Here is a 13197-nt window from a genome sequence, read left to right as displayed (position 1 = left end):
GATGTCCCATTAACAGAGATATGATAATGGATGTGTTGAGAAAATTTCATCCCTATAGTTTGGACAGGAAACAGGTTTATACTTTGTACAAACAAAAACCAAACAAACAATGACTGCCAGAGACCTGTTTGATCATTTTCCTTAAGACTAAACATTCTTCTGAAAACAGCCTCTGATAACAATAGCCTTGATGTTTCAGAGTGACTACCATCCACAGTAAATGCCAGTGCATTGTGGTCCAAAGGATGAAACATTGTACTAAGTGAAATTGAGAGAAGCTGCAAAATTAGGACAGATAGTAACATCTCTCAGCTATTCACTTGTAGACTGAAGAAATGCCTCATCAAATTGGGTTTTGGAAAGAAGTTTTGGATGCATTAAGTGACTGCTTCCCAGAACAACTAGTCTTTAGAAACCCACAAGAAAAATTCTGGTTTTGAATTGGTTTCAGCAGTTACACAAGACCTACTAGAAGACGTATTAGTGGGAGAGCCATTCTGTACTTGCCAGTCATAATACAATTAAACTGACGATTTTAGCAGAAGTGAGCAAACCAAATAAATTCAGAACAAAGATATTCAGTACTCAGACTGCCACATATCTACATTATTTCCTTCCAAATTAAAATGGCAGTCAAAAGCGAAGCCTGCTTGCAACCTGGTGATAGATAAAAACACTTTGTTGGAATCCAAGTGTACCTTGTGCTACAGTCCAGAGTGAAACCAGAGTGATTCAGCAATACTCATGGCCCAACAAAAAACTTAAGGAGCAAACCTTATGGCAAAGAAGTGAAATGGATAATCTGCAGTGACAAGCTCAGTGAAGAGATTACCACACTGAAGATGTGGTTTCTAGGGAAGGATCAGATAAGATGAGTTTGGGTAGGAACACAAAATATGGGACTGAACTGATAGGTTAGATGATACATTGCTTTCAGCAAGTAGCATTCACCTGAGCCTGCTGGGGGAGTGCAGAGGTGAATTGCTGATGTGTCATGGTTAAATTGGACATTAAAAGTGTGAGTGTACCTGTCATAGTAGGAATAGAGAGGACTTTCTTCAGTGAAAAGAGATTCCAGTAATTTATTTCACTATACTACATTTCTTGCAACAGACTGCAAAAAGATTAAGTGTATTGTGCTATGTATCCAGCTAAGTCTTCTGATTAAAAAATAATAATAAATTTCTGTGCCACCAGTTAATTAAGGACTTTCAGCTATAAATTATTAATCAAAACCCCACAGTTCTCCAAGCTTTGTTCTCTATGATCACATATATGCCCTCAAGAAATGTGAAATTCTTTGTTTTGTTTTCATCTAGTTTATTTGAAAAAAAAAAGTCACTCTGATGGATTATATTGACATTTTAAACCAGTTAGTATATTTTACAATAGAAATCCTGAGTGATGCTTACAGATATGTCTGGGTTTCATATTCATGTTTTGACCTGTTTTTCAGTGCTTCTTTTCTCTGAAAGCAGTTGGAAAAGTTGAACTCCTTTAAGTCTTGGAGGCTTTTTCTCAGTGGTAGATGATACATTTTAACTGAAATAAAAAAAGAAGCAAAAAGACGTTCTTAAGAATGATATGTTAAAATTGGGTGCCCATTTTTTATTAATTTATTTTGAATGTTGCTTTCCTGTTTTCTTTATGTTTTGAGAAAAGGTAAATGAAGATACAAATAATTATGGTAATGCAAGAATTCAAGATGGGGGGAAATTGTTGTGAGGGAAAAAAAATTGGATTCTCATGTTCATAAAGATACTGTTTCTTTTTTACTTTGCAGGTTACTTTGACCCTAAGAGAAAAATCTTTCTGTTATGTTTTTATCTGGTGTTTGTGTCTTGCATTATTTCTTCACTGAGAAGTCTATCGTGGAAGATTTAATTTTTTTTTCCTTAAAAAAGAAATAGGCCATGTACTCAAGAGTACTCTTCTCTTTTAGGTCCCAGTATTGTTTGTGTGATTCAGTATATTACAAAGTATGTAACTTCATAGAAGAACCTTTTAATTAATCTTTCTGTTTACCTAGCAAACCTTTGGTTTGGTTCTAATAGGTTTAAGGTTGGTAATGGCATGTATTTAAATCTGTTTCAAATACGAAACTAAGAAATGCAGCACTATGAAAATAAAGATGTGTTCTTAGCTGTCATGGCTGAAGGCATTAAAGAAGTGGTGAGAGAATCTGATATTAGTCAACTACACATCAAAACAGCCATGAGTTTTCAGAGATGATTTCCTTTGATCTCTGGTGCAGCCAAGGAGAGCCCAGGGACCAGCACCATCATTCCAGGGCTTTGGTGGCAGCTCTAAGATAGTAGCATGTATGCTCACAAATGCAGTTTCATGGTGGGCTTACACTAATGGGAGACAGCACAAGTCACAGTCCTGCCTTGACTTGCACTGAGCCTTGGCTGGCAGCACAAGGTGGTCAGGGAGTTCTGAACCAGAGGAAGGTTCCTTCCTGAGGGATGGCACTCTTGTAGAGCATCAATCTGTGTTAGCTTTGACTGCTGTAGGAGAAACCATGAATGAAGGACACTCTCAAATCAAAGTTGCATTAATTTTAAAATCATAGTTAATGTAGTACAGCTGAAATGTGTAAATAATCATCCATGTTTTCCTGACTGTTTTTTATTGTTAGAGCTAGTGGATAAACATTATTTCAGCAAAATGCTAACATGAAGGGATTGAGTACATAATCAAAGTGTTCTTTTGGTGGTTGTTTATAGTAAGTTGTTAAATGCCTCTCCCATCTTTTCACAGAGGACATTTTCTCCCACTTTTCTAATTTATTTGCTTGTTCTCTTTTTCCCTCCCTATGTTACACTTTATTTTACAGCGGTACAGAAAAAAAGAAGGAAAAACCTCCAGGACAAAAAGAAAAAAAAGAGGACTCTCATTCTAATGATCACAGTGCACAAACTCAAGCATCACCTTCTCCCCAGCCCTCCTCACAGACTCTCCAAACACACAGGCAAACTCCAGAAAGCAAGAGTTCTGCTCCAGCTAAAAGGTTTTCACACTACCACAGTACAGAACTAGAAAATGACTGTAATGATACTGAGTTCATATTTGACAACAAGTCATGTGAAATAGTTCTAATCTCATGATCAAGTTAAGGTTTGATACTTTTTCTGCTAGAGAAGATGCATTCAGTATGCATTGCAGCAGAACAAATACATAAAAATGCATGTTTTTCTTTGAATATATTTTTAAGATTACACAGTTTTTTTGTTCTCAGATTAAAATCCTAATACCGTGGATTACCTCTAATCAGCCGTGATTGTAAAATATATAATGATCACTTTGACTTGATTCTTCTCAAATACACTTCATAGATTTTGTCTGATATAGCTGAATTATGGAGTGTATTTTCCACATGGCCATTTATTAAGCCTCATAACAGTATTTTTTAAATACTAGTATCATTGCAACCCTTGGTTCAGAAACTTTCTATTCTCAAATCGTTCTATAAAGTGACTGCAGTTTTGTTTTTGTTGGTGTTTTTTATTTCCCTTTTAAATTCCTGCTAGGTTGCAGGATGATTTTATACCCAGATCATAGAACTACTTGACTTGAGTAAAAATGCAGGAATTTATTTAGGGTTGCCTTATAAGTTCCCACTCATTTTTGTGGGAATTAGGCACAGGGGTGGAAAAAAAGGTATGTTTTAGAGATACTAGATTGCTTTTTGAAGTCAAGAAAATGGATTTTAAGATTTGGATGGTAGCTTCTGAATTTCAAAACTATGCAGATCACTTGCCATGTTTTGGGGTTTTTTTGTTTGTTTGTTTTTGTTTTTTTATTCATTGTCACCTTACTGTTTTGGAAGGTGTAAATTTTTTTCTTTTTTACTCTCTGGCACTTAGAGACTGAAACAAAATGAAAATGAAATTGATTACTCTGAAATTTACTGTGGTTCACAGGATTGTTGTCTTGCATTGCTTGAATTCACAGCTCTTATAAATATTTAAACTTCCACTTGACTGGTGCATGTTATAACACTCCATAAAGGCTCTGTCTCCATGTCTTGCACAAACCTGTGAGTTGTCTGAAGCTGAACTTGCGGCCTGTTGTTCTCTTGCCTGGTATCTCCCTGTAAAGATATCTGAAGTCTTGCTTACTAATCTTTTGCAGTGTGGGGAAAAAAATAAATGCCTTTTTTAGTCTTCTAAGGGTTTAACTTGATTTGATTAACTTGTTTGTCACAGGACCTTTGAGCCTCTTGAGGTGCTGTGGAAGGAGCTTGCCATTTCTAAGGTTGCATTTCAGGACTTAACTCCTGCAAAAAGCATTTCTGACGGGATGAAGTGTGATACTATTAGCAGGACATGTGCAAACTCTAAATTATCTGGTTGAAGGATAATTTGGGCTAGGTTGCTTTTTGAACATGTATTCTGTGGTTAAGGCATATCCGAAATTATTGAACTAGTGACTACAAAATTTGCAAGTTCCCATTAGTGTAAATTGTCTGCAATCAGATTGTTGAAAAATTACATCATAATTCATGGATTTAATTGTCTCTAGTATCAGGCCAAACCTAGCTTGTCTTACACATGCAAAAGGTTTGCAAACATTTGTTTCAAAAAGATTAAAGTCATTAATGTGATTTAGTATGTGCTAACTGCAAAGTTTCCATATGAAACTAATCTGATATAACTGTTCTGCCTCAGAAATCAATGCTAAAGCTGGGGAACAGTTAATCAGGGAAAAAAAAAATTACATTGTTATCTATTTAATTGATTTTTAAATTTTTAAAGTTTATTCTTTAAGGCTTTTATATATTTAGCCTCATTTTTTCCACTGTTGTAATTTGTTAGTGATTTAGTAATGAAGTATAGAGTTATTTCGTTCAAGTCTTTATGTAAGAGCATTTGGAAATGGAAAAGAATAGATAAAATGTGGCATTGTCTTGCTCAATTGTTTTCATTCATCCAGTTAGAACTTTTTGACTAATCTTTTTTCCCTGTTTCATGCTGCAGCTTGAAGGAAGATCTAGCTCTGCTTTTGTCTCCTGCTGCTTGATCTGTCCATTTGCATACAAGTTCCAGTTATTGTTACATTATTATCTTGTAATTGTAAAATATTCTTTTGTTTCTCCTAGCATAAAGAAATCCTTGACTGTTGAAAAAGCTCACAGTGCTTGGGAGAGTTCCGATGACAGTCGTAACAAGCTGATGAGAGTAGCATCAACATCTAAATTAATATCAAAAGTGGCAAAGAATGCAGACAAGTATGTATTGGTTTCGTACATAAAAGCAAGGATATATGCTAGGACCTTTTGCATCTTTGTTTTTACTGTGACTACTTACATAACCTGTCAGTTTGGTGCTCTAAGTGACCATGGAATTTTAAGATTATTATAAAGTAATTCTTGTGTAAATGTGTTTTAATATTGCCTGTTTGGATTAGCAGCATTATGACATTTTATGGCTTAATGCCAGTGATGTGGAACTTCCATTTTTTTTCCTAATTAAAGCTGATTTTAAGATGCAAGTGTATTTCCTTGAAGTCAGTTTCTGGATTTCACATAGGATATGTTTCCAAAGTAGACTGTAATAGTAGGAACATACTTTTGTGATTTCAGATCGGTCTCTCAGTTTAACTGTTTAGCAGGTTCCTCATTGCAGGTTCTAGACTATAGGCAGGGATCTTCTTTTCAGTGTCACCTTCAGCAGGTGATGTGCTGTAGCCAACCATTCCTCTTATGCTTTTCCTCAGCAGCAGATTTGCTTGGTTTGTGGTCTCCAGTCAAGGCCTCTGGGGGTGAACAGCACAGAGTAGTTACTCCTGCTCCTGTCAGCACAGGGGCAAGAGTTTGCTTCTTGCTGTAATCCCTCATTGTTGACCCCTGTTGGGACCCACTCTTGTCCTCAGTACTCTGCCAGTGAATACACTTTGTATTCACAAACTTAATTTCTCTTTTTGGCTTTGTTGAAATTTTGCTGAAATAGTTGTGTTGATTCTTTGACTGACCCCTTTTCTGTTTGCCAATATCCCCCCAGTGTGCTGGCAGCTTCTTCCAGCTTGGTGTTTGCAGATTCCTAGATCTGCTCACTAATCTTCACTCAAATAGCCCTTAACTGGTGCAAGGCAGAACTACCTGAAAACCCATCCCATTCTGACAAATAAAACACTTCAGACCTTTCAGATTGTTACAGAGTAATTGCCAGTTTTTATGATTATGTCTGTAGTGCCCTCCTTAGCTTGCATCTAAGACCTTCAAACACATTGTCAAGAGTGGTGTAAGTGCATTCCTTCTTCCCTGGGAATGGGAAGAACAAAAGCAAACTAATCTTGGGTGTGGATATCAGCACATTTAGTAAAGCTTTATCCTTAGCCTGAAGAGTTCTGCAGAGCAGTGGAGTGCTGTGTGTGAGGGGATTATGTGCTGCATATTTTGCAAGTATTTCCTTTCCTTTTATAATTGGTTTTCACTGTTGGAATTTAAAAGCCCTTTGGCAGTTTAGATTATAGCATGACACTGCTGGATAATATTTTGGAATGACAAAACCCTCTGCCTTGATTTTTTTTTGCTATGCTGCTAAAATACCTTTCACAATGTGATACATATTTTAAATTTGCTAAAAGTAAAAAATAAGTTTTACTTTTATTGACACATATATTAGTTCAGATATGGTCAAAATAGGTATTTTATTTCATTTTTCTATGATTCTGCTTATTTCAGAGACCTCAAATGGTTTCCTTCTATAGTATCTAATATAGAAAAAAAGTCAGGTATCTAACAAAAGCATGGGCAAAAAAAGATTAGTTTTAATTATTGTTAGAGAAAGTTGTTCATAACTTGGAGCTATTATATCTTAACTATATTTGGCAAAAGTAAAGCCTCAAAGATGAACTGTAGACCATCACCTGATTGAAGAATGGATGTTGTATTGTTGTGTCCCTTGTTCTAAAGCTCAGATTTGTAACAGAGGCACTATTTGCATACAAGGACACACATTAATAATAATTTCTTACTCACATTCTGTGTGCCACATTTCCATAAAAACTGGCTGGTACCGTGCAAAGACGTATTGTTATATTTAATTTATTATTCACAATTTGAAACATTGGCCTCATCTGCTTGAAGCTACGGGAGTCTTCTGCAAGGGAATAGAATCCAGCCCCTAATGTGGGCCCCAGGACAAAAATGTTTTACATATGCTTTGCACTATCAGCCCAGGATATGAACTTTGTTTACTCAGCTCAGTCTTTAAGTCAGCACTGAACTGTAAATCAGTCTGATAAAGCCGTAAGAAGTAAAAAGATTCCCACAGCAGCCACAATTCAGTGGTTTTCAGGCAAGACTGGGTATCCACTTTAGATTTTTCATCTGGCAGTTTGGTAAAGGGTGATTCCACCGACAGCCAGAGATGACTTTCCTCATGCATATGCTTGACCCTTTGTCACTGTTACAAAAATTTGACCTCCATCCAGCTAAAAATACTGGATGCCACTCATACCTTTCTGCTGAATTTCAAATGAATTCAAGAGAGCGTTCTATGCAATACGTTCTCCTGTCAAGGACTGCTGTTCTATTAAGAAGTAGGTCTGATGCTGGAAATTAGTATTTCTTCCCTTCTCACAAAAAAAATTAAAAAATTAAAAAATTACTGAGTTTTTTAATGAGTAACTCATTTCTGGCTCTGGTAAGGAGAGATGTCTCAACTACAGTCTGTTGAAGACTTTGTGTTGCACATCCAGTAACGCTGCAGGGATTGGTATAAATGAAAGTGCAACTTTCTTACATTTAATCCACGTGTCTAATGGAGTTAATTCCTAGAAAAATTTGTGCTGTTGTGTGCTGACAGCTTATTTTGACAGGTGTTAAATGCTTTGCATGCAGGCCTGAGGATGTTTGGCAGCTTAAAACATTTGGTTATTACAGGTTCTCACTCTCAAAATGGAATTTTCTGTGCACAAAGGAACATGCCCTCTATAATTTAGTTTTAAAAGCTTTTTGAATTTTGTAATTATCAGAATAATTCTTAGAAGCCCTTAACATAGGGCCAAATACTAAGTTACTTGAAAGATATAGTGAACTGCATATAATAATATATGAATAAAAATGCACTACAATGATTAAGATTAACTATTGAGCATCGTATACTGCAGTTACACTGTACACAGAATCTGATGGTATTGCCAAATGCAGTGTTGGGTAAAAACTAGATGGTATTGCCTTGATAAGCATTTTGCATATTATTAATGATAATATTTTGAATTTTTCCACAGGCACAAAGATGTCATTGTCAGCCAAGGTAAATAAAAACATTGATTTTTAAATACTGGATGAAGCTGAAAATATTTGCATTTGACTGAATAGTATTTTCTCTAAATGAATACATTGGGACATATGCTTATGAAGCAGGGGTTTGGAGGTTATATGGCATTAATCAACTCCAAGAATTCATTTGGCAAAAAGTTACTCCAGACATGTGTATGGTTATTGAGGTTATGGAGAAATACCTCATCAGATTGGATCTTTAATGAGTACAGAAGTTTTTTGGTAGGTGGGTGGTGGGAGGATTTGAGTTACTTTTGTAAAATAAACTCCTTTTTAAAAATTATTTTCTCTATGTATGTGCATAGAGTGGTTATGAAAACAAAAATCTAAAGTTTTGATCAATGTGCCAGTCTTCATCCAAGCAGGTGTGAGACTTTAGAAGTAGTTTTAAGATATTTTATTTCTGTCCCATAACTAGCAAAAATGTCAACTCGTGAAAAAAACAGCCAAGGTAAGAATTAAGCTATGCCCTTTGGTCGCTTTCTTCTAATTTAGCACTCTCACAAATCTTTTATTTGGCTTTTCACCATCAAAGAGTATCAGTGCATATTCTCTTAATATTTCAACTCTCTTCTTACGGAAATTTATATGCATATGAACATTGCATTTGGGGACTATTTGGGAATAGTTAAAATAAATTATGGCACACATAATTTCATCAGAGAGGAGTATGTGTTCAAATAGAAGTCTTGCATCGTTGCCTAAGATATCAGAATATTAAGAACTGCCAACTAAAAGATTTGTTTTATCTCAGCTTTCTGTCTTGCCAATATTACAACATATAAATGCTGATTAGACAGGAACAGAGACTGAAGGTTTTAACAGTCTCCTGAAATGAAAAATGAGTCTCTTCTGAAGTGTATGTCTTTGCACTAATGAATCTTGCCTTCTGTGGCTACCTGCTGCTGCTGGCTTGTTGTCAGGAAAAAGAGCCATCTATCTGAACATGGTGGGATGTGACAACAAAAGAAGTCCACTTCTGGTGTTGCACAACTACTCTGCTTTTATATCCTGCAAACTGTACTAAAGCATGCAGTTTCAAAATTAAAGCATGTAACCCAAGTGCATGCTGTACGCAACAGATCTATGTACAGGGGTTTTGTCTTGTGCTTTTTGCTGCTAATTAAAAAATCTGTAGTCTTCAGATTCTGTGCTGTCAGCAAGTTTACATTATTCACAGTTTGATTGCTTTTGGTCTCCTTCAAAAAAAAAAAAAAAACAACCTCTTATTTTTTGCAAGTTAATATATGAATTGTTGGAGTGGAAGCAAAAATCAGCTTGGATCCAATTACTTTATCTTTTTCTAGTTCACAGAGAAATTACAGGTATAAAAATATTCTGAACTGATGCTTACCAAAAGCATCTTCAGAGATAGGATGTGTGAAAGAGAATGAATGAGTATCAAGAACAAAGAAGAAATGTTTCATTGCAACATGGTGCTTAACTTAACCAGCTGTGGAACAGTACATACGTGCAGCGCTGGCTACTGTAAAAGGAAAGCAAATCAGTAGTGGCCAGATCAGCTGCAATTTAGCTTTGCAAGTTTTTGAATAAAACTATAATATTAAAAATACCTTTCCTAGTGAAAACAGCTTTTCACAAAACCAAGCTGTGCATAGCTAAAATACCTTCAGTGCTTCTACAACTTTGCATGTTCTGCCTAAAATGGACCACCCTTAAGTACTCTCATTCTGATAGCTGTAACTTCAGTGCCACCATGTGCTCCTTGCCATCTTCTGTGTTACTGTGCAGAAGATGTGATAGGTGGGCACCTTCCAAGTGTGTCATGCCATAGCCTGTCCTGAGCCTAACTGGAATCAAAGAGAAACATGATGCAGATAACAGAGCCCCACACACATATGGGAGGTGGAGGGAAGGTCTTGTCATAGAAAATGCTCAATTTTAAACACATGGAGTGGCAAAACATTATTCAGTCTCTAACATGGATGCAAATGCAATTAGAGGATTCAAATTATTTTTTTTTATATTGTCATTGAATGTATTTTTTACAGGTTTTAGAGTGTGACTGTGTGTGTGAGACTGTTAGCTTTTATGTTGTGTTAACTGCCACAGAAAAAACCCTGTGTAGGTTACTGTTGTTGTAGCAGGTTTACCCATCCTTTCCAGTAGAAGTTTAGCAATGCTTTGTCACTTCCCCATCAGGGCAGATGACTTTAGCCTGTTTTGTACTTGACAGTTGCCATATAAGTAAACCAATTTCCAGTTGGCACCTTGACCCAGCTGGTCAGGAAGCTGAAGATTTGTACAGACAGTTAGCATAATGTTTCTAAGGTAAATCCTGTGGACTCAGTGTTGTCTTGGATAGATAAGGTGGGATGCCCTTGCTCATGGTGTTTGTACAGAACCTTCCTTGTGGAATGCAAGGGCACAGAAAGTTACAGCTGCTTTAATGCTCCTTTGTATATTGCCAGCCTTTGCCTCTAGGGGTGAGCAGTCTCTAGCACGGTGTTAATTAAATTACAGTGGATTCCCTGAGCTACTCATTTCACTGAGCTGTGTGTAAAACTGTGTATGCTCCCAGCACTCATCTCCCATAAGGATTGTGTTCATGTGCTTCCTAGACCTAGATATTATCTGAAGGAGGCTCTTGGGAAGACTGCTGGTGTGCAAACTGTTAAGCTTCAAAGCAAATCTATGGTAAAAATATGTTAGTGTCTTTATATACACCTAAAATAAGTTTGGAATCACTGTGAAATTGCAGATTTTCATAGCAGAAGATGTTTGCATAGGGTAACGGGATGGAAGATGACAATTTTGTGTTGCTTTGGAGCCACCTGGAATCACTTTGTTTCCTTGTTTTGATTTAGCTAATAAAAAAACACCTTTGAAAATATTGGTATGATATATATAAAATATAGATGAATACGTTTTTGCATGCTTAGTTCTTGGAATCTAATTTTTCTAGCAGCAGAAGTTACTGCAATTATATCTGTCTTCTGATACTCTGTGTAGTTCATTGTGGTTTCTGTTGGTGTTGGAATTAGATATTAAAGTGAAAGACTTGGGGAGCAAGTGAGAGTCTTAGAGGAGCTTCAGCAGTGAAAAGCATTAGCTGTGGTGTTGGAATTGGCTTTGGTTCGGTGTGAGTGTTGCATGTAAATGTCAGCAGGACATTAGGCAATCATCTTTTCTGAGCAGGAGCAGCAGCAGCATGGGGAACCACAGCCTGCAGCTGCCTTGTGAGCAGCTATTTGATTTTCTTCTGTTTATCTCCATGCCTAAGCCACAAGTGTTGCAGTGTCATCTAGTACCTTCTCAGTACCAGTTTGGTTCCCTCAGTGCTTTTACCTCTCCCACTCGGGTTGAATTGCAAATACTTCCCGTAAGGTTAGTCCCAAGCTTTATGCTTCTGGGTATGTGCTGCAGCAGAGGTCATAGGGTCAGTGTGTTTGTTTGTCCTTGTAAGCCACCAGCCTTTTTACAGTAAAATCCAGTGCTAAAATTCTGTGAAAATCCAATAAAGCTATGGGTGAAATGAACAGGTGCTTACTACAGCCTTAAAAAGACCCTAACTAAAGCTATTCTTTTAAGTTCTTTACCAGCAGGTGTTTATAATTGCCTATAAAAGCCAACTTGCTTCTCACTTCAGCAGAAACATTTTTAAAGTATTAATCATAAGACATTCATATTTTTATACCCAGAAGTTAAAGATCTGGCTTATTTTAAGATAAAAGGTAATTTATTTCACTGAGATTGTTTGTTTGAGTTTGGTTTTCAGTGATAGCAGCTCCATATATGAATCACTTGTTCACTTATTATAAGGTAACAAGAGACGCTTAAACTTTTTGGATGGCAATAAAAACCATATGTGAAAGAATTAATGGAAAACATGCACTACATTCCTAAGTTTTTTGGGTTTTGTTACAATTTTTTTTAATTGTGCTTTTTTAGTTTCCATACTTTTTCTCCTGCTAGTTTAACTGTGCTGTAGTGTCAGCTTAGATAGAGCAGTCATGGAGCACACAATGGAAAAAATGTACCCTGCTGACAACGTGTGCAAAATTCATTGCCTTCCTCAGATTGCTTTTTCATCAGACAGTGACTTTGTATCAGATGGTTGTTGAAGATGCTCCCGTACCTGAGAGCAAATGGAGACCTCATCTAACATTATTTGGCTTCTTGTTCAGGCACAGTGCATGTTATTAAAAACCATTAATACTGTCACAAAACCAAATTGTGTACTTGGGAGTTTTTATCACTGATTCTTGGTGATTTTATTATTTAAGCAGGAAGCATTTAGATAGTCTTATTGAGCTTGTTTGTGTCCAGTATTCCTTTTCCAGTTTTTTTCTTTTTTTATAAAATGTCAGAGTTTAATATTAAACTTCTATTATTTCAGTGCTAATGGTAACTGTAGTTAATACCTAGATTCATAACATCACCCAATAAATGAAAAAGCAAAGTTTACTTATCAGATTATGTAAAATTAATACTCAAAGATGTGTTAAGATATTTCAAGGCAAAGCTGTAAAGTCATTCCAAATCAGGGCAAGTCTCTCATCTCATCTATTGTATTTGACTGCTTGGCTGGCACTGCATCAGGGCTCAGTAACAACAGTGCTTGTCTGTCTGTCAGGTTCAGCAGGCATTGGCACATAACAGCTTGGGGTGAGAGGTGGCAGACCTGCAGCCACATTTTAATTCCACTGTCAGGTTGAATGCAATGGTCTGGGCCTGGTGGCTGAATTTGGTTGTTGGTCTCTGTGCTGTTACCAGTGTTTTAAATTAGAAACAGGCTTCTAAGCTCCTGTCCCTCAGGTTAGTAGTGGTCCTGCAGAGTTCTTGGACACAGGCCTGAAAGCAGGAGGCTTGTGTGAAAGAAGCTATTTGTAGTTTTAAAAAGCATAACTTCACTGGTCAAGCAACTAGAAGGTGAAGACAGATTA

The 13197-nt window shown here is 36.6% G+C and overlaps 1 protein-coding gene across 7 annotated transcripts in view; it reads left to right on the top strand.

Moving 5' to 3' along the window:
• EML4 (EMAP like 4) overlaps positions 1–13197 on the top strand; it is a 145810-nt gene that overhangs the window by 91577 nt on the left and 41036 nt on the right. For 3 of the 7 annotated variants that reach the window (XM_086878461.1, XM_023922773.2, XM_086878459.1), the window contains exons 4-7: positions 2840–3013; positions 5105–5233; positions 8239–8264; positions 8709–8741. In XM_086878461.1, the coding sequence (XP_086734587.1) occupies positions 2840–3013; positions 5105–5233; positions 8239–8264; positions 8709–8741 (362 nt within the window). The remainder of the gene's footprint in view (positions 1–2839; positions 3014–5104; positions 5234–8238; positions 8265–8708; positions 8742–13197) is intronic. The other 4 variants (XM_086878464.1, XM_086878463.1, XM_086878462.1 and 1 more) reach the window with 3 other exon arrangements.

Source organism: Cyanistes caeruleus, chromosome 2 (genome assembly GCF_971803275.1).
Source record: "Cyanistes caeruleus chromosome 2, bCyaCae1.hap1.1, whole genome shotgun sequence".
Taxonomy (NCBI): domain Eukaryota; kingdom Metazoa; phylum Chordata; class Aves; order Passeriformes; family Paridae; genus Cyanistes; species Cyanistes caeruleus.
This window is presented reverse-complemented; position numbering and strand designations above follow the sequence as displayed.